Source organism: Lolium perenne, chromosome 4, assembly GCF_019359855.2.
Source record: "Lolium perenne isolate Kyuss_39 chromosome 4, Kyuss_2.0, whole genome shotgun sequence".
Taxonomy (NCBI): Eukaryota; Viridiplantae; Streptophyta; class Magnoliopsida; order Poales; family Poaceae; genus Lolium; species Lolium perenne.
Window position 1 is genome coordinate 228,063,664 of NC_067247.2, and position 21,714 is coordinate 228,085,377.

The 21,714-nt window shown below is 44.3% G+C and overlaps 2 protein-coding genes and 1 long non-coding RNA gene across 5 annotated transcripts; 1 reads left to right on the forward strand and 2 right to left on the reverse strand.

Annotated features, from left to right (window-relative positions):
• The first annotated feature begins 4,971 nt into the window (after positions 1–4,971).
• On the forward strand, positions 4,972–17,916 carry LOC127323248 (endoribonuclease Dicer homolog 2a). 3 transcript variants are annotated; one of them, XM_051351414.2, is made up of 20 exons: positions 4,972–5,183; positions 5,265–5,691; positions 5,829–5,916; positions 6,026–6,087; positions 6,200–6,340; positions 7,628–7,759; positions 7,833–7,971; positions 8,404–8,494; positions 9,672–9,864; positions 9,945–10,105; positions 10,888–11,106; positions 11,214–11,440; positions 11,574–11,848; positions 11,961–12,379; positions 12,478–12,581; positions 13,650–13,846; positions 14,266–14,475; positions 15,258–15,671; positions 16,370–16,648; positions 17,312–17,916. In XM_051351414.2, the coding sequence occupies exons 1-20, from the start codon at positions 5,107–5,109 to the stop codon at positions 17,648–17,650; spliced, it is 4,194 nt and encodes a 1,397-aa protein (XP_051207374.1). In that variant the 5' UTR covers positions 4,972–5,106; the 3' UTR covers positions 17,651–17,916. The 3 variants fall into 3 exon arrangements, with proteins under 3 accessions (XP_051207374.1, XP_051207375.1, XP_051207376.1); XM_051351415.2 differs by having other exon boundaries at positions 11,961–12,235; XM_051351416.2 differs by lacking the exon at positions 4,972–5,183 and having other exon boundaries at positions 5,558–5,691; positions 5,813–5,916.
• Positions 8,915–13,769, reverse strand: LOC127323251 (uncharacterized). Its single transcript, XR_007865480.2, has 3 exons — positions 13,635–13,769; positions 12,825–13,524; positions 8,915–9,081 (listed from the first exon to the last, which is right to left on the reverse strand). It is a non-coding gene; the product is annotated as an uncharacterized lncRNA (long non-coding RNA).
• A 162-nt stretch (positions 17,917–18,078) lies between the features above and the next one.
• LOC127323250 (protein SYM1) lies at positions 18,079–20,502 on the reverse strand. The gene is made up of 7 exons (XM_051351417.2): positions 19,896–20,502; positions 19,638–19,778; positions 19,405–19,518; positions 19,127–19,300; positions 18,529–18,644; positions 18,370–18,433; positions 18,079–18,278 (listed from the first exon to the last, which is right to left on the reverse strand). Exons 1-7 carry the CDS (start codon positions 20,340–20,342, stop codon positions 18,264–18,266), a joined length of 1,071 nt encoding a protein of 356 aa, XP_051207377.1. The 5' UTR covers positions 20,343–20,502; the 3' UTR covers positions 18,079–18,263.
• Positions 20,503–21,714: the final 1,212 nt, after the last annotated feature.

Here is a 21,714-nt window from a genome sequence, read left to right on the forward strand (position 1 = left end):
CTCATCCAAGGCTTATTCTTGAAGAGCATTGACCTCCAAGAGCAAAGCATTGTGCCTCTTCAAAGAAGCAACTTGATCAACAAGCTCATCACAACATGAGTTCGGGCCTCCATCATCTTTCTCCTTGTGAGCTTCCTCTTGAGGATGATCACATATCTCAGAGAGAAGCACATACTTACTCTCCAAGGATTTAAAATCCTTGGTGAGGGTAGCAACTTCCTCGAGAAGTAATTTGTGGTCATCCTCAAGAAGAAGCTTCTTCTTCTTGAGCTCACCCACCAATCCAAGAGCATGATCTCGGTCCTTGGTGAGTTGGGATATGATGGCGTTGTTGGAGTCTTCGAGGGTAATGACACTAGCTTCAAGAGACATGCGCAAATTTTGCTCCTCCTCATGTGCTTGAGTGAGAGAGGCAATCTCATTTGCCACCTCCCTCTCAAGCCTCTCCTTCTCCTCTATAAGGTCTTGAGCCGCACCAAGTTGAGCAATGAGGGCCTCAACATGGGTCTTGGTATCCCCTTGCATGTTAGTGAGAAAAGCATCCAAACCCACAATCTCACGCTTAATGGTGAGACTAGTGGCATCATAAATAGATATAGCATTAGAGGAGGATATAGGTTTGGGAAGGGGTTCTACCTCCGAAGATACCTTTGCCATGAGGCAATGGGAGTTGTTGGTGATGAGGTTCTCATTAGGAGAGTCGAAGAGGGAGGTGTTGGGAGTGGAGATGGCGATGGCGGCCACTCCCTCCTCTTCCTTGTTCGAGTTCTTGTCTTCATGCCCTTCACCATCATTAGAGGAATACTCCTCACGTATAATGAAAGCTCGAGGCTTCTTGGTGAAGGAGACCTTGGCGTCACCGGGCTTGGAGGAGAACTTGGAGAACCCTTTGGAGAGAGATTTGAACTTGTCCTTGCGGACAAGCCTTCCACCGTTATCTTCCCTTCTCTCATAGATACAATCCGCGACGAAGTGACTTTTGTCGCTGCAATTGTAGCACGTTCTCCCTCTTTGCCCCTCCCTTGGGCTCTTGGAAAAGTTTCTTGGAGAGTCACGAGGTGAATATCTTGAGCTTCCTCTTGGTCTTGAGCCTCTTGACTTGTTCCCATCCCAAAAACTCTTTGCAGCGAGAGCCATGTGCTCATGGTAGTTTGTCTTGAGATCATCCGGACTCCACTCCATGGGATCCTCATCGCTCTCACTTGCTTCACGCTCCCTTATCTTCAATGCAAGGGTTTGGGCTTGCGAGTGTTGTGAGCACGAGCAACGAGACCCTCCACATTCTTGTTGGAGATGTCCAAAGCGATGACTTAACTAAGGACTTCATCGGATGTCATAGCACGGAAGGAGGCCTTTTGGCGGATGGCCGTCAACTTCACTTCCTCATATGGGGGAGAGCATTGTAGAACTTCCTTTTGATCCAATGGTCATCCACAAACGTTGCTCCAAGATCTTGCATTTGCACGGCAAGAGCAATGAGGCGACGGTACATCTCTTCCGAAGATTCTCCCTCGTTCATGACAAAGTTGTCGGCCATGTTGTTCACTTCATCGAAACGAGAGATTTTAATGCTCTCATTTCCGAGGAAGAGCTTGTTGAGTTTATCCCATGCTTCCTTGGCGGTCTTGAGAGAGCGGATGTGAGCACGGTCCTTGGGTGTGACGGCCATGTGAATCATGTTGATGGCGGTGGCGTTGAGTTGGTCATCCACCACTTCTCTTCTAGTCAATTTCTTTGGGTCTCGTGGTGAATAGCCTTCCTCGATGATGCGCCAAAGCTCGGTAGATGCGCTGCGCACATGAGAACGCATTAAGAATTGCCAATTTTCAAAGCTATTGGATTGAAGTAGCGGTGGTGAGCCATGAGACAAAATATGATGCATATGTATTGGGACATTTATGGTGTAATAACTTGGTGGAGGCACCGCATGATTACCTCTTAATTGTCCCGCAACCGGTGGTTCATCCTTCCCTTTTGAAGAAGTGTCGGCTTCCCCAAGCCCTTCCTCTTGTTGGTTTTTCGTCGATTGAGCGACAAAATCAATAAGAGGAAATGAAGTAGCTTTGGATGGGGGAACCTCGGAACTTGCCTTAGGATCTATGGTAGGGGTTGGTTTTGGAGCTACCAACTCCATCATCATAGCCTTCATTTGGTTAACGATGGATGACTCCAATTTCTTGAGGTCATCCAACGTAGCCGTTGTGCTATTGACGGTACATGGTGGAGGTGGTAGCTCACCGGGAAGGGACCCATTCTCGGCCGCCTCTTGTTCGGCCATTTCTTAGGCGGTAAAGCCCGAGCAAGAAAACCTTGTTCTGATACCAATTGAATGGATCGTAGCGAACAAGAGGGGGGGGGGGGGGGGGTGAATGGGCGCTACGCAATTTTTATCCTTTTTCAATTTTAGTGCAACGCGGAAGTAAAGGTGACAGCTTTGATGTTCGAGGTGACCCTAGTATGATCCTAGGCTAGTGCAACAAGCAAAGGAACCAAGCAAGATAATAAAGTTGAGGAGCGGGACAACCAGGGAGCGCGGAGACGAGGCGAGGTTTGTTTCCCGCAGTTCCTCCCATAAAAGGGAGTACGTCTGCGTTGAGGAGGTGCTAGCCACGAAGGCTAGACGGCCACACCACGAAGGAAGGCATCACCTTCTTCCTCGAGAGAGCTCCACAAAGGGGCTCCCCCTTCTCCACTAAGGCACCGGTCGAAGCGGTGGTTCCTTCACAAGGTTGGGGCGAGCTCCACAACACGGAGGCTCCCAACACCCTATGGGGCTAGCACAACTCCAAGCTAGCCTCCATAGGAGCACTTCCTCCAAGATCCCACCATAGGAACCCTAACACCAAGATCCACTAAGGACTAGCAAGTATTGGTGAAATCTCTCTTGGTAGAACTATAGATCGGGGCCTCCTCCACCACTCCACAAAGTTTGGGCAAGATTGGTTGGGTGGATGGGGAGATCCTCAAGGTTTGAGCTCAACAACAATGGAGGAGAGAGAGAAGAGATCAAAACGAGCTGGGTAAGAAGGGGCCTTTTTATAGTTCCCTCCAAATCCAACCGTTATGCTCAGATCCCGCACGACCGGTACTACCGCTTGGGCAAGCGGTAGTACCGCTCTGGGTTCGAATATACTCCACAGATTCACCACGTGGGCTCACAGCAGTAGTACCGCTGGCGGTACCGCTTGAGGTACCGCAACGACCTCTGTGAGCCCCGGACTCCTCGCGGCACCTTGGCGGTACCAACGCGGTAGTGCCGTAACTTGTGTTACGGTACCTAAGCGGTACCAAGGTGGTACTACCGCTCGTAAGCGGTACTACCGCTCATGGTACCGTAGAGGTACCGTAACGCACTCTGTGGGAGAATTCAGTGCAAATACCCAGAGCGGTACCTCAGGGCGGTACCAGTAGGGTAGCGGTACTACCGCTAATGGTACCGGCAGTACCGGTCAGGCAGAATCTGCTGATTTTCTCTTTCCCTCTCCAACCACGTCACCTCGCGACACACACACAAAACCAGAAAACCTATAAGCTACGCTTCAGTCCTCCGATCATGACGTGTTCAGCGAGGGCACCGTGCACCTGCAAATCTATCAAAGACAATCTATGCACACGGTTAAATTCATTCAAGTGTTGTTATCAAACACACAAAACACGGGGTATAGACCTTGCTCTTTCATATGTTGATAAGAAATCACCTCCAGGGAAATTTATGGCCTTCATCAACCAGGCACTAAGTGACTCTAGATCTTGCAAAACTCTCAATGCTTGCTTCGCTAACAGAGCTAGATTAAACAACTCAATATCCCTGAAACCGAGACCGCCCATGTATTTTGGGCTTGTCATAACGTCCCATGACACCCAAAAAGTCCTTTGCTTTCCTTCCTTACTTCCCCACAAGAAATTACGGTTCAATGAATTGAAATGAAGACATAAACCCCTTGGTAGTCGGAAACACGACATAGAAAAAGTCGGAACCGCTTTGATCAGAATTTCCTTTCCGCCTACTGACAGAAGTTGTCCTGTCTTCTAAAATTTGAAAGAACCATTCTTAGATCTCCCAACATCAGAAGGCATCCCTAGGTATTTCACATTTAGGGACTCAATTTGCATTTCCACTTTAACTTTCACTTGTTCCTTCACAGAGTTAGGACAACCTTTACTAAAAAAACTTCTACGGCTTTTCCCTATTAATTCTTTGACCTGACGCCATACAATAAGCGTTTAGGAACTCATGGACCTCCCTAGCACCATCTTCACTCTTCTTGAAAAGCAACATGCTGTCATCCGCAAATAGGAGGTGGTTTACTGTCGGGGCAGATGATGCCACCTTTATTTCCTTCGAGGTTCGATGACCGACTTGAATGTTTTAACAAGCACAGAAGGCCCTCTACTTCTACCAAAAAGAGATAAGATGATATAGGGTTACCCTGTCGGATCCCTCTCGTTGGCTTGAAACTTTCCAGAGGAAAACCTTTAGACAAAATAGAGAACGAAACATATGATACCATCCTCATTATCATATCTGTCCATCTCTAACAAAACGCAAGTTTGTGCATCATTTCCTTCAAATAACTCCACTCAACTGTGTCATATGCCTTCTACATATCCAACTTCAAAGCGCAATAAAAAAATTCTTCGCTCTCTGCCACATCATGAAGTGTAAACATCACATGCTGCAATAATGTTGTCCGTTATGAGTTGCCCCGGGACAAAAGCAGATTGTTCCACTGAGATAATTTTTGGGAGGACCTGCACATGTGACAATGCCCAAATCTAGCGTGCCTCACGGGCTAATATTTGAGCTGCTTTAAAACTTGTGCAGTACGAGCACGACAAGCAAACAGGTCAAATTCTTCTCCGCAGGCGTGCGAGAAACCTCTTCGCGAGCAACCAAACATGCCTCTTCGTCTGACGCGAAACGAAACGGCCATCGTCTCCCTCCCCCATCTTCTTCCTCGAGTCAAACTGCCAAGCAGCAAAATCTCCGCTGCGCCTTAATTACCCGCTGCCCCGCCTCACCAAATCAAACCCCACGCGCGCACCAACCAGATTCACCCGTGCACCGCCGCGGCGCCGCCCCCCCATTGTGCCCCAACCCCAAAAATGCCATCCGTCACCACCATGGATGACCCCGCCGCCGCCGCCGCACCGACGGAGGACCAGCAGACGCTACCGAGATGGTGAGTGTTGTTCCTTCCGCCGCACGCCTACGAACCGCCACCGATGTGCGTGCGGCCAATGCGTGCTCCTGTCCTGTGCAGGTACCAGCTGGAGGCGCTTGAGCGGGCGATGAGCGGGAACACGGTGGTTTTCCTGGACACGGGGGCCGGGAAGACGCTCATCGCGGGGATGCTGCTGCGCGCCTACGCGCACCGCGTGCGGAAGCCGGCACGGGACTTCGCCGTCTTCCTCGTCCCCAACCGCGTGCTCGTCGAGCAGCAGGCGCGGGTCGTCCAGGCGCATACCGACCTCCGCGTATCCAAGTTCACCGGGGACATGGGCGTCGACTTCTGGAACGCCGCAACCTGGCGCCGTGTGGTGGACGACGCCGAGGTGCTCGTCATGACGCCGCAGATCCTCCTCGACAACCTGCTCCACAGCTTCTTCCGCCTACAGGACATCGCGCTGCTCATATTCGACGAGTGCCACCGCGCTAAAGGAAATTACCCCTATGCGTGCATTCTCAAGGTCCCTAAAGTTACAACTGCTCATTTGGCCACCTGTACTTTTGCGACATTTGTCATTCCAGTCCAAGCCTTATCTTTTCATATTTTTCCCGTTGACTAACCAATTTAGTAAAATCATTCAGTTTCCTTTCATTGTAGGAATTCTACCACCCACAGCTAAATTCCAGACCACAGGACCCTCTGCCGAGGATATTTGGGATGACTGCTTCGCCCACAGATACCAAAAGTAAGGGCGAAGCTATAAACTCTTATATGTCTTTTACATCCTCTCAGATTATCTTTTCAATAAATTCCCTCTCAGATTGACCAAATCTGTCATGATATTCCTTTCATAGATAAACAGCCAGAAGTCTACTCCAAACAAATCTTTGATCTCGAAAATCTACTGAATTCGAAGGTCAGGCTATATAAGAATGCACATGTTCCCTGTACCCTTCCTTGTACCTAACATTATCATTGTTCCTAATTTAGTCACATAAGGAAAGCTTTTGTTCATTTTTCTGTTGAAGGTGTACACAGTTGATAATCAATCAACTTTATCGGATTACCTACCGCTTGCTACTACGCAGATCGTGCATTACGATTCTTCTATCATTCCATCCAACACATATAACCATATTAAGAGTTGTTTGGAAAGATTGAAAGAAAAGGTATGGTGTTTGTCCTATGTGTGATTTCTTCAAAGTTCAAATTGTTCAGCTCACTTTGCTCGCCAGACAAAGTTTCAAGCAAATAAGCACAATTACTATTGGGTTAATTGGTTTGGTGTCACTCATCCTGTACCAACCGAATGCTCGTGTGCAATGCATTTCGTGACATGCTCTCTAACTACCCCCAATCTGGAAGGATACAATATACTAGAGTTAACTAGATTTGATGACACACGCGAATTTGTCTCCCTAACCTTTTTAAAACTTATTTTATGGGGTGTTGCCACACTTCCTAAACTTGAATACTACTTCCTCTGTCACATGAAAGATGTCTTAATTTTGTCTAAAATTTGGATGTATCTAGACAAGTTGATACAAGTTTCATGAGACGGAGGGTACATCATTTCTGTTTGGAAATTTTTCATTTTGCATGATTCATCTAATTATTTTTTGAACAATATATTCTGCCTTTGTTATCTCATGGTTAAACAACTACATATTACTTTGTGGACTTTGAGTCATTGATTTTGCACTCTGACTTTAATTTAGTCGAAAGACAAATGACAAAGTTAGATATCTTGGTAGTAAACTTCATATTACTTTCTGGAATTTGAGTCACTGATATGCACTCTGGTTTTATGATTTGGTTGAGACAAACTATGATATTTATTTGCATGGAATTCATATATTACGAAAAGTCTAATTTTAGTCCGTCCATCGTTGCCTTGGTTTAGTTGACACCCCCAACTTCCATGCTACAACCTCCATTCGGAAATAAGTGACTCAACTTTGTCTAAATACGGATGTATCTACACACTAAAATGCGCCCAGATACACATCCGTATCTAGACAAAGTTGAGTCACTTATTTCCATACGGAGGGAGTATTTACTAATAACAAAGAAGCTGAAATAAGCCACTGACCCCATATAAACCTTCTGCACATATTTTCATTAAGAGAAGCAACATAGATACAAGACTTTGGGGCATACACCATTGGCCGCTGCCACCGCAGGCGCATGAAAAAACGCAGAATGGAAAATAAAATTGTTGCAAACCGAGAAGGAGGTTGTGGCCTCATCCTGGAACACCCTGCTATTCCTTCCACATCAACCACACCATGAACACAGCAATGTAGTCAAAGTCCTTTGTGGTCAGGGTTTGCTTATGCCTGGTTGTCCACCAATCAATCATCCAAGGAATCTTGTGGTGGTGCAATATAACTTTCTGAACTTACTTGTCTTGTAACACTTTCAGTAACTTACTTAACATGTTTACATTCTCTTAGCACTTCGAAGTCTTGAAGGCAAACGCAAACCTATATGGCTCATCTCTGGAAAACGCGAAGAAAGGGATATCCAAATTACACAAGACATTCTTATATTGCACAGCTAATCTGGGAGTATGGCTGGCGGCAAAGGTGAGGACATATGATGATGCATGCCTGTATTACATTTGCATAGTCCTGAAACGCCTTAACCTTTTTTTTTCAGGCAGCTGAGGTGCAGTCAACAACTAACGAACAATTCTTACCTTTCTGGGGTGATGAAAAGCTGGATAAAAATGTTGAAGGCTTTGTGAGAAACTACAGTGAAGAAGTATACAGGGAACTCTCATGTTTTTCAACAAGAGGTAGACGTGCAGTTGCCATTATTTTTTGTTTATTCAACATACCATTTTCTCGAACTCAACTTCGTATGAGTAATTTGATGTAAGATTACGCTGCCAATGCTGTTCCTGGTAACTCAAAATCATTATCCATCGATAAACCATTTTACTGATTGTTTGGCACACCACACAGTGCATTGTTTTGCTTTTCACGTTGTATCATATCACATCTGGTATCTGTCCATGAAATGTTACATGGTTTTGCTTTTCATGTTGTATAGCATCTGGTATCTGTCCATCAATCAAAATATTATAGGATACCAAATCAAGATTCACTTATGACAGACGTGATCCTAACTTGAAATGAAACCATAGGTGGCATCCATCTGTTAAAAGTCTGTTAAAAATCAAAGTTAACTGTCACACTTTTTTTTTGATCCCCTGCTATTTTCATAGGTCATATTGGTGAAGATTTTGTAGCCGATTTGCAAGATGGGCTATTGACACATAAAGTTCATTGTCTTGTCCAATTTCTTCTGGAGTACAGGTGATAAAATACTTGGACCTTATATTTAGTATGCTATACTAGTTCAAATATTTACTCCCTTCAAAATTGCATTGGCTATGCTACAACTGTCATATGCCTTTATAATCCAAGTAGAGAATAAGATGTTTAAATAAATGATAAGATCCCAGTAGTTAGGACAGATATGATTACTGGGGAATCGAGATCCAAGTCATTTATCTCCCTATATAAGAGGACTTGTACCCCGTATCAATCAAGCAATGAATCAAGAGTTTATATTTTTTTCGATAAAGGGCGCTTTATTACTCAAAAGGTTTAAGCATTACACCAGGCCTATGCATAACTGGGATGCACACAGCTGCTGAAATCCAAAACATACAAAAAGATAAAATAAAAAAGAGGCGCAATACAAGTAATCCTCAAAGAAAACTGCATTGGCGCCTAAGGAGATGGAGGGCCAATCCGAAGACTAAGCTGCCATCCATGTTGGATAAAAATATCCCTCATCATGTCCTCCAACCGAGTAGACACCTCCATAAACGGGTTGCGATTCCCACATGCTGTAGAGACGACCATGAACGGAGCAAAGCTGTGCACCGGTAGATAACCTGCATGAGAGAAGAATTTTTATCATTAAAAACCTTGTCCTTTCTACATAGCCAGAGTGAACAAATAACGGCAAGCGCTCCCACCCTAATAAGCATTTTAAACTTATGATCCACACCAACCAAGATATTGGTATTTCTGTAGTCTAGTCTAGTTATCCTGGTATGATCCATGATCGTTTCAACAACAGACACATATAAATGATCTATATAGAATGTGGTGAACAACAGTGTTCTTTACTCATTTAGTCTAATTAGTTTATTTCAAGCCATGAACTTTCAGTTTTAGTCCGGTGAAATGACCAGTAAAAAGTGGGACCTAGGTATAAACGGAGTCGATTCTGCAAAATATTACCCAGAAAAAATAACGGTAAACAGAGATATTGCAAAAGGGATGGCTATGTTACAGTGCATAACTTACATAAACATGTAACATGGTCACTCTCAATGTGAATAGTTCCTTCATTATGTACGAATTCAGTGACTAGACAGAAACTTTTTCATGCATGTGTAGTTTCTCATTAAGCTAATTTACTTAGTTTAGTCAAATATGTAAATAATAACTACTCTGTCTGTATGTCTCTCTCTCTCAGGCATATGGAAGACTTAAGATGCATTGTATTTGTCGAGAGAGTTATTACAAGCATTGTATTGGAGTCCCTACTGTCCACTATCAGTCAAATGTCTGGCCGGATTGTTAAACACATTGCAGGAAACAGATCTTTGTTGCACCATCAGAGTAGGAATAAACAAACGGAAATTGTTGACTCCTTTCGAGGAGGAAAGGTTTGTCATTAATGCTGTTTCCGTGCTCACACTATGGTAATGATATGATAATGCTCTGATAAGAAAAGAAGTTTTTGTAGGTACATATAATTGTGGCCACACAAGTTTTGGAGGAGGGTGTGGATGTGCCAAGTTGTCACTTAGTGATCCGCTTTGATCTGCCAGCAACTGCACGCGGGTTTATACAGTCACGTGGTCGAGCTAGGATGCCAAACTCTGACTATGTTTTGCTTGTTAGAAGGCATGCCTTTCAATTTTGTTGCTATTTTTCGTTTCAAGTGCAAGTTTTATTGAATTGTTCATCTTCATGGAATTTAAATTTTTTATCCACTGCTTTTCCTATTTCATCAGTTGAATAGCATGTGCTGACTAAAGAACCCTTGGTTAGTTCCACTAAATAGTTGTTTACCTATATTACTCGGTGCCTTTTCCATTTTCTCAATTCAATTGTTTATATTGGATTAAGCATACCTAGCTAGGTGTTGATGCTACTGTTTACTTAATATTTCGAGATGGCTTGATGTGACTGCCGGTGTGATTTCAAATCCTGATATGGTGATACCTGAAACAATGGGACGTTTATAAGCCGCTTCTTTGCTTTTTCATTCAAATCTTAATTTGGCTAGTGTTCCCTATCAGATTTGTATATGAACTGCAGGTAACTATAACATAAGGTATGAATTGGTTTCCAGTCGAGATGATTGTTCAAGCTTGAGTATAAAACCATCCCAATTGTGGCTCAATTATTTGTGGAAACTAGTCAGTGCTTATGATTTCCGATTCAGTAGTTTGATCAGAGCTGTGAATTCTACTCCTACTGATCACATTTTCCTATTTACTTACGCAATGCGGATTCGTGCTACGGTGACAAAATGCTATACTCAAGCTGGTCTAAAGTTGATTTATTAGTATCTGTTTCCATTTTGAATTGCAGGATAACCCCTGCTTTACCTTTGTTCTCATCATTACTTTAATATTTTTGGCATGCTACATAACATAATGATGACTGTGTTTCTGTATCAGGGGGGATGCAAAGGCCCGTTCTAAGATAGAAAAGTTTCTTGGAAGCGGGCAAATGATGCGGGAAGCATCTCTGAGGCTTGCATCTTCTATGTGTAAACCACTTCAGAACACCCTGTGTGAAGAAGATCATTACCATGTTGAATCTACTGGAGCAATTGTGACTATGAACTCCAGTGTCAAGTCTATCTATTTTTTCTGCTCGAAGCTCCCATCCGATGAGTCTGTTTTCTGTTCCTTAAATTATGGTTTCCTTTTGCTTCATACTGCAAAGCATTATCTGACACAAGTATCTTATTTTTCTCACGGATCATATTTCTTTATGTTAGATATTTTCAACCTCTGCCAAGATTTAGTATTGACAAGGCATTGGGAACTTGCACCCTGTACCTCCCCAAGAGCAGTCCTGTACAGATTGTTAATATAGAAGGAGAAGTTTCCATCCTCAAGAAGGCAGTTTGTCTTAAGGCCTGCCGAGAACTACATGCTATCGGTGCCCTCACAGATCATCTCTTACCAGAATTAGGTTTTCCATGTGAAGAAGAACCTGACATTGGTATGGTACAAGGTTACTCATGTGAACGTATTTTCATTTTGTTGTGTACTGTAATTACTTTGTTCAATATGAATATATACATGCTATTTTATTGGCCTTGTGCATTAAAATTGCTTTAATGCTCATCATGTAGTTGTTGAGAAATATCAGCACGAGCATCCTGACTACTTCCCAGAAGAATTTGTGCACAATTGGTTATCCTTTTCTCGTCTTGGAATATATTATTGCTACAAGATTTCAGTGGAAGGCTGTTCGAAAACAACTTCTTGTCCAAATGACATACTTTTAGCTGTGAAATGTGAGTTGGGACCAGACTTTGTCTCTAGCTCAATTCAATTGTGTGGTGTGCAAGACTATGCTAGTGTTGCTATGAAATATGTGGGAATCATTCATCTGAATCAAGAACAGGTAAATTGGGAATTATGTTGTGATCATATCATTCTTATATGGTCTTACTTTCTCTCATCGATGGAATTTTTTCTGTGCTAGTTTTTGATGAATACATAATTTTTTTTTTCAGGTAATAATGGCTAGAAGGTTTCAGACTACTATTCTTTCTTTGCTTGTCAATAAAGGCCATCCTGATGTCAGCAATGCAAGTAAATACTTCCATGAGATGCAAGTGTCGATTGGAGTTGTCTACCTACTGCTACCCTTAGTTTCTGGCAAAGTTGATTGGTGTAGTATCAAGTTCTCAGCCTCGCAAGTTTATGATGCTAGTAACAAGGATATGATGCATTGCCATTCTTGTAAACAAGTTGATATACTGCAAACAAAAGATGGTCCTCTGTGCAGGTGCCTGCTTAAAAATTCCGTTGTCTGTACCCCTCATAATAACGAATTGTATGTAGTTACTGGATTTCTTGACTTAAATGCCAAATCCCTTCTGCATTTACGTGATGGCAATGTCCCTACCTACACAACCTATTTCAAGACTAGGTATAAGTTGGTCCTTTTGGTGTTAATCTTTGTGGGTCATACATGTTCATTTAAGCTATCTACACATGTATCTGTGCACTCATTGCTTGCTTTTCCAGGCATGGCCTGAATCTAACACATGAAAATCAACCCCTGTTGGCTGCCAGTAAACCTGGTGAAGTGCGGAACTTCCTCCAAAAGCGCCATTATAAGAATAAAAAAGGTTAGTTTTGACTCATGCTATGTTTTATTAGAAGCATGTGTGTTTAAGTCAGTTAGTTTATCTAGCTAGCAGAGCTAGCAGGGAGCCTGTGGGTTGCATATTTTGCATAACTATCATGGAACACACACATTGAGTTAGTATTATACACTTTTCAGTAAAACAAAAAGAAATATACAGTTTGACCATATTCCAGTTACCAGAGATTGCTTGTTACATCTACGCTCATGATTAACTTGATCATACCTTTACTTATTACAGAATTTTGCAGTTCATGCTTAAGGCTCCTGAAATAGGGGCCTTAGGAATTATGTATATTTTGCATAATACCGAGGGGCATGTTGGAGTCCCCTCCTAGCTAACCGATCTGCCGTCCGGCACCTATCTTGGCAAGCAAGCCATAGGAAGAACTTCACCCCATGTGGTGCCTAGGACTTCTGGTTGAGCTTCCAAGAGCTTGATCAAACTGGTCCTTGAAAAAGTAACTTTTAGCAAGACCTGGAAGAAAACTGGCTGTCCTGCATCCAGTGCCACAAGAGGGCATAAGGCTCCCCAAGAAGTGCACATCGTAGAACTTCCTCCAGCGCACAATGTATTGCACATAGCCAGCGGGCTCAAGTCACCTTGAATGTCGGTGATCCATCGCCGGTCTTGGATGGCCTCTCGGACCGCCTGGCTCTTACGAGCTCGGGCGGGAATGACCTCCACATGGGCGGGTGTGATCTCTGGGACCTTCGAACCCCCAGCCACCGTTCTTTCCTAAAGAGGGTGGCGGATGTAGCGATTACCTGCTGCTCATCCTGAGTGAACTGCGTGTCCAAGCCTTTCCAAGGACCTAACTGGTCAGTACGGATCCTTCAGAGCCTATGGATCCAAAGGCTCGTTGACGGCTGAGGCAGGGGCAGCGATAAGTGATCAAACATTGCCTCGGCCATGGCCGCGTGGTCTGAAACCGCCGCGCAAACATGCATTATGTGTTAGAACTCACCATTTAATCATGCTTAAATGAGAAGAGCTCGTTTGTTACAACTAAGCCTATGACTGACTTCATCATACCTTTCCTTCTTGCAGAACCTTGCACATCATATTCTGTTGAGTTGCCACCTGAGCTCTGCAGACTTGTCATGTCACCAGTGTCCACTAATACTTTGTTCATCTTCTCAATTATTCCTTCTGTAATGTACCGCATCCAATGTTTGCTTCTTTCTGCAAAGTTGAAGGTTCAGTTGGGCCCAAGAATGCAGCAGTTTGCCATACCAGCTCTGAAGGTTTTTCTTTCCTGATCAAAATTGTCTGTCTGATATCCAACTTATTGCTAGTATTGTTACATGGGAAGGAAACTCGTATTTCCCCTGTTTTCTGAAGTCTTGGAACTAGATCTTTCATGATAATGGGAACGTGTTACTTTACTAGCATGGAGTAAGAACAGCAGCTTTGACTTTTCCATTGTGAAACATAGGTTATATTTTTGGTGTTTAGTAATGCACAAGTGATACTGGTTAGTCCTTGATGAATGTTAAGATTTGTTTGGTTCCTGTTATATTATGTTATGATTGGAGTGCCTCAATGCCGCAGCCAATGTACAGGGGACTTTGAATATTTTTTTACTTGCACTATATTCCTTCAAGTGAGCTTTTCTTATGCTTGAAATTTCTGTTATATTTACTACTCATTCCTCGAGTTGCAGGTTCTAGAAGCAGTAACAACCAAGGAATGCCAAGAAGAATTTTCACAGGAATCATTAGAAACTCTTGGTGATTCTTTCCTCAAGTATGTCGTCACACAGCATCTATATTGCAAATACACACTTCATCATGAGGGAACATTAACCAAGATGAAGAAAAACTTGATCTCCAATGCAGCTCTATGCCAGCTGGCCTGCAACAACAATCTTGTGGTATCCAAGTTTCTACTAATAATCTGCTTAAGCTACTCATTATTGTTCTGAAGTGTATTTGAGCTTGATATTGTCATGTTGCATTGTGAACCCCCAAATTAGTTAACATCCATCATTCAAATATTTATACCCTCTTTGGACAAGCTATTTCAAATAATCTATAAGTGCTATCTCAGCATTAAGCAATGTTCCGCATTTTCCCCCTTAACGAAAATAAGAACTCAATTTTCTGTTTCCAATCATAATTTGTAGGCCAAAGGGACAAATATAGTCAATGCACCATGTTTATGTAAAAACTGATACAGTTTTAACAATATGGGCTAGGTAGGATGCAGTTTTGTCCAACAGATACTCACCTCACTAGCATCGGTCAGCTCTACGGTTTCCTTGATCTGTTCCAACCTACTCTCCCTCTGTTACAAAAAAAGCTTCTCAACTTTTTCTAGATACGGATGTACCTATAGATAAAACATGTCTATGTACCAACTAATCTAGACAAAGTTGAGAATTTTTTTTGGGAACGGAGGGAGTATATCCGTTCCTACTTTCTGATATGACATGGCTAAGACCAGATTATGCAATGACATGCAAATTCCGTGTTAATGCAATGAAATATAAACTCCGTGTCAGCATAGTTTATTCACTGCTAAAGTTGCATACTGTCTTTTTTTCTTTCGGAATAGGCCATCTTTTTTTTGTCATGCTGCACAGAACTTGGACTTATTATCATTAGTTTAATAGTAGTGCTAGATAACATAGTTCCCCTTCTGCTTGGTTGCCAGGGTTACATTCAAGGCGCAGAGTTTAACCCAAAAGGTTGGATCATTCCAGGGCTTGGTTACCACACATGTGGCAGAAGCAAAACTCTTTGTTTAAGCTCCAATGATATGTACAGTTTGAGTAAAATGTCTGTTAGAAGTAAAAGAATAGCAGATACAGTTGAGGCCTTAATTGGAGCCTACCTCAGTGCCGCTGGAGAACAGGCTGCATTTCTTTTCCTAAAATCATTAGGATTGGATATAGAATTTCACCAGAAGATTCCGTTTGAAAGGAAGATTGTGATAAATTATGAAAAGTTCATCAATGTCAGAAGTTTGGAAATAATTCTAGGTTATGAGTTCAAGGATCCTTCATTCTTGATGGAAGCATTAACGCATGGGTCATACCAGATTGCCGGCACTACTGCATGCTATCAGGTTGATCTGAAAGCCTCTTGACCTCTCAATCTTATTTTCAGCTGCTCCTGTTTTCTTTTTTTCTTTTATAGAACTCATTCACCAATTGCAAAGGTGTAAACACAGTTGCTACACTGGTATCATGGCACTAGGTGTTATTTTGAGCAGACAGGTGCCTGCTTGTGACGCATGAAGTCTACGGAAATAATATCTGATTCATTTTGTATACTAGATACTGTATGATATTTGGTCTAATAGACATGATATTTGGTCTACTAGATGCACTTAAAACGATTTAGGTTGGTGGACTGAAACTGGGGTGCCAAAAATGGATCCGGATGATTTATGGTAGCCTACACTTGTACAACTGGGGTGCAAAAAGGTGGACTTGGCTGGTTTATAGTAGCCTACACTTCTATCCTCTGATGAAAGAATGAGAGCTCCTTGTTGTCTTGATGACACCACAATTTTTTTGTTATATACATTTGGTAGTGATTAGTGAGAACGTGAGACACTACAAATAGGGTATTTTAGCTGAGCATTTTGTGGTGACTAGTGAGAACGTGAGATTTGAAAAAAAAATCTGTTGCTATGCTTGGTGTCTATTGGTATGGAAATTCAATTGCTAGCACTGTGAAGAATATATTACTTCAACTGAATTGAAATCTATATCAAGCTCCAGTAAATCATGTTCTCATAAATTTGTCCCCCTTGTGCAGAGGCTTGAGTTTCTCGGAGATGCTGTGTTGGACCATCTGTTCACTATATATTACTACAATCATTACCCTGAATGTACTCCAGAATTGTTGACAAACCTTAGATCTGCTTCAGTCAACAACTGTTGCTATGCACACGCTGCTGCTAAAGCAGGACTAAACAAGCACATTCTTCATATGTCGTCGGAACTGCATAAAAGGATGGCTAACTACCTTGAGAAATCTGGACAGCCATTTACCGGTCCATCGCATGGTTGGGAAGCAGGCATTGGTCTGCCCAAGGTGTCTCCTTCTATTTGACGACTTTGATCCGTACTGTTATTCATTCTGTGTTTTCTCGCACATCTGCTTTTGCTTGGTCTAGTATTTTCATATATTCATTCAGAAACCCCTCAAAACATATACCAGTCACTCAATGGCTGCAATATAGGGATACAAAATCACCAGACTCCAGCTCATCACAGCCAAAACCGAGAAATGAGAGAAATACCTAACCTAGACTGGTACTGGTTACCGTGCAGTTCCCTGTTTTTATCAGTAAAATATCAGTGACAAAACTGTTTCAAAAATTGCCAGTTATCACTGAGAAAATGTGCATAATTTTTTTTACTTATGCAAATGCACATCCTTTGAGGCATCATTGCTTCGATATCAAATGTTTAAATCCAATTATTAAATCATGTAACCTAACAGGGATATGCTGATTTATTAGAAAACTGGATCTCTTTCCCTTCAATATGATGTCTGTTCATTAGCTTTGGACTAGAATACGAGTTTAAATACAAATTCGAGATGTAAAAACTGTGCAGGGTGCAAAGGAACGGTTGTTAAGATGTTGCTCTGTGGGCTTTCTATACTGGAGCACAGTTTCCCGATTTTCATAAGCATCCTATATTTTTCATCAGTGACTGAAGTTTGTGCTGCTGCTTATTTACAAACAAACAGGTTCTTGGGGATGCTATTGAGTCAATAGCTGCTGCAATTTATGTTGACAGCAAATTTGACAAAGAAGTGGTTTGGAGGAGCATGAAACGGCTACTGGAGCCGCTTGCGACCCCTGACACCGTTGAGTGTGACCCAGTGAAAGAGCTGCAGGAATTTTGTGATCGCAAATCTTATAGCAAGTCTTACACAAAGACCCACAAGGATGGAGTATCATCGGTGGTTGCAGAGGTTCAGGTAGAAGGGACTAGCTACTCAGCAATTGGAACTGGTCCTGATAAGTCTGTTGCCAAAAAATTGGCAGCGAAGTCGCTGCTAAAAAATCTAAAGGCTAAACTGTAGTACTCATGGCATGCTGCATTTGCTATTAGTCGTCTGTTACTAACCTATAGGTAACAAACTGAAGTTACTGTGAAATTATGTGTACTTCACAAATGTGCAGCTCAACGGTTCTTGTGAATATTTAGATTCATGAAATATGTTATTTCATGCTCTGGAAAGCATCTATGGAACTTCACATCCATAATGTTCAACTTGGATCGTTGTAACCATACTTTTTGCAGTAAAAGCATTTGCTTTTGTTAGGGAAATCTTGGTTGGAAGATTGTGTTCTATTCCTCTGTCAAGACAAATGCTTGTGCCTCATTGTGCTTCTTTTGCTCAATGACATACGTCCATCAAATGCAATTAAAAGCCATGAAACATGTCTGATTTTGCTTGTTGCCCTGTTGAACAGTTCCATCAGTCGTCCCTGAGGTTTCAAAACCGTGTTTGCTGTTGCAAAGCTCAATTTTCATCAGGGGCTTATCTTCTTCAAGATAACGTTTTTGATGTTTTTTATGTTCAGCACTGCTTGTTCACCATATAAAATTACATCTGCAATTTGTACAATCCCAGAACAATAAATACTTTCTGTGTGACAATCTATAAACTAGCAGAACGATGCAATCCGGTGCTATCTTGAGTTGTCCTGGAAAGAAGACAACATTCTGAGTTTTAGCATGAGGACAGAGGACAATAAAGCTGAACTGTTTCTCCATTGTACACATGATGCAATATACCTTTGAATCTGTTGATACGGAGGCACCATCTGAAATCCTTGCTTCAGATTTCTCGTTCGAGTAACTGTAAGACAAAGGGATAAAGTTTAGCAACTCTTCGGGTGTAGTAAGTTAGATTACACGAGTAATCCTTTGAAACTAAATAAGACAGGGGCTTACGTTGACAGGATTGTGACCCAGATCAGTTCCACACAGTCGACCCAGAGGAGTCTTTGTTCAAGGGGAACTACACCGTATGTAATTAAGTGTGCAAAAGGCCACAGCTTCCATCCAGCCTGTAATTTACAGTTTAAACAAACATTTACATATTTGCCATGCCCGGAAGCAAGATAAAGATGAACGTAGAATAACATGAACCACAAGCACTCCAATAACATAAGACATGATCCACCTAGAGTTTACTTCGAGTTACTTTTACAGCTGAGTTTTTTAATGTCACTTGAGGAGATTTTTTTTTTGTACTTCAAGTGACCCTGTTTAAAACAGAAATACTAGCCTATGAAACGTTATCAGGTTCAATATTTACATAAAGGCCTGACGAAAATGTAGGCACAGTTGAATAAATGAATAAGCAAAATAGGGATATGCATAACATACGGGCCAACAACAGAGCAAGCACAATTTCTTGGGTGTAATAATTTTCTGTCTGTTATGTCTGTTATCTAACTGAGTACTGTTCCTAACTGAATAAGTCATGTAATTTGTAAGCGAATAACCAAAAATATAGCAAGAATTGAAAAGGTGTGTGTTTGCTTACAGTAAGCATGGGAAAGAAGGTGGCCTTGAGCTCGCTGAATATGGTGGATGGAGATTCCAAACGAAGGAAGCCTAAGGCGACGAAGTAGATGCTGTTCCACAACGCGGACCAAGCCGTCTGATCAAACACAACCTTTACGGGAACAGCCCACCAATCCTTGAACGGAAACAGCGACTGGTGCAAGGAAATAGATCTCAGTTACCACGTCAACATAACACACGCATCTAAAAGTCAGCTAAAGAGTAGCGCAGTATGTAAGGAGAGACAAGGCTGGATACCTCGCAGAAATGGTAGTAGTAGTGCGAAAGGGATCCGTGAAGCGTGAAGCCTACGAGGCCAGAGCGGAACATACGAGTGCGGTCGAACTCAAAGATGGGCTTCCCTTCGTAACACTGCAAGCACAAGCAACCGAAACAACAAGATATAAATTAGGTACCGCGGCAGCAGAAATGGTTCTATCTATCATCTAATATCCGTGAGAAAGAGCAATGGAATGGAATTGGATTGGCACCTGGGCAATCCAGTCGCCGAGGGAGTAAACGACGCCGCTGATCATCATCTTGGCGAGAACCGGGTTGGTCTTGAGGGCCTCCTCGTAGGCGGACCAGTTGTGCTCCGGCATGTAGCGCAGGATCTCAAAGATTGTCCACCCCTGCAGCCAATCCAATCAATTAGAACAACAGTTAATCCTCAAATCTAGTGGAGACCATGATCAGCCATTAGAACAAGGGATGGTCAGAATGAAGAAAAAGAAGAAGAAGGTCCGTACATGCCAGTAGTCCTGGTCGACGGTGAGGAGCTTTGTGAGCGCGTAGGTGCTGGCTCCAAGCACGATGGCGGTGTTGATGCCCCGATCGAGCATCTTGTTGCCGCCACCGTCGCCGCCGCCGGTGCTGCCGCCGGGCGCGAATCCCCCGCCCATGTCGCCCTGGAAGGCGAGCCCCCCGATGTCGAGCTGGCTGCCCCCGAGCGCGCCCTCCGGCAGCGGCAGGTCCTCGAGCAGCCCCGCCGGCAGCATCTCCAGGTCGCCAGCGCCGGGGCCCGGCAGCACGTCGGGGTCCTCCGCGGCGGCCGAGACCCGCAGGGTCCGGCGGAGGCGCCTGGAGGATCCGGGCAGGCGGATGAGGGACGGCGCGGCGGTGGAGGCGGAGAGCGGGTGGGCGGGGAGGCGCCTGGAGGCAGGGGTGGAGGCCACGGTGGCCACGGCTGCCGCCATCGCAAGGAGGTCCTCTCCTCTGCTCTGCTCTGCTGCAGTGACCCACACACACACACGGCCAAGCTAAGCTTTCTCCCACCACACGCGCGCGCGGCCGCTGACCGCTGGTTGGTTTGGGCTTTGGTTCTGGCTGCCGGCTGTCTGTAAATTCTGACTGGCGATGGCGTGGTTTTATTCACCCGTCGTGGGAGGCTAGCAGGTGTCGACGGCCGCGTGGAGCCCTGTGGATCTAGCTCGGCCGCGCCATTGTGTGGAGGGGAATCCCGTCTCGTCTCGTCTCGTCTCGGGGTTGTGTGCTGGCCTGAGATCCTTGACTGCCGACCCTGGGTAATTTGATCCAGCTGGGATTATCAGGGGCATGGGGATTGATTTATTGTGGTGGAGGTAGCCGCGTGCTACTCGAGCCAACAGGTACAGCGACACAACTCGAACTCATCCAACTTCCGGACACACCGGAAGAGACGTCCGTGGCGGGATGGAGCCCGCTGAAGATTCCGCTGCTCTGGTGGTCCTCACACCAACTGCTTGTGTGGCAATTCTGCTCTCCATCTCATAAAATGATTCCCCTCAAAAATATAGGTTTTAACTTCTTCCCTTTTCAGAATTACTCCACAAGCCTATGGCCTTCTTTTTTGGAAAATGATCCAATCCCCCCGGGGATCTCGCGTTGGCAACCTCCTGGTACGGTTCCGTCCGATCGAACCGATCGTGCGGACGACCTTTCCCCACGTCCCACCGCCCTCCGAAAAAAAAACCTGACATTAGCCTTATCTCCTTCCCATCTTCTCCACCAGACCACGACCGCCCGTCGTCTTTCTCGGTCACGCGCCGCCGCAGCTCCAACCACACGCGCCGCCGCAGCTCCGGCCACGCGCCGCCGCAGATCCGGCCACACGCGCCTCCCTCGTGCGGCAGCGGCGCCGGGGGCCATCGGAGGAGGGCACGCGGTGAAAGAGACTGCCATGGATCCAACGCAGCAGGCTTCCTCGACGGCGCCGCCGCCGCCCACCGGCCGCGCGGATTCCGTGCACCGGCGGCGACACCGGCTGATGCCTCAGCGAGATGAGCGCCGGGGACGGGAACTGCGGACGACGGCATCCACCGCTCCGGCTTCCCGGCCATGGCCGCTGCGACCAGCGCCGACCGCTTTGCCGTCGCTTGCCGCGACCAATGGCGCCCGCCTCGGCGCCAAGCGGCGTGTCCCATGGCTGGCCGCCGCCGCCCGCCCATGGCGTTCGCGGTGATCCCACGTGATGTCGCCGGTGTGTTTATGAGATTCCAGTTTTCCTATGTTCGTACCACTAGTTGATAGGTCATTAACCTCTTTTGCTACAACTTTTTATGCTTTTTGCACCACATGTTCTACGGATTG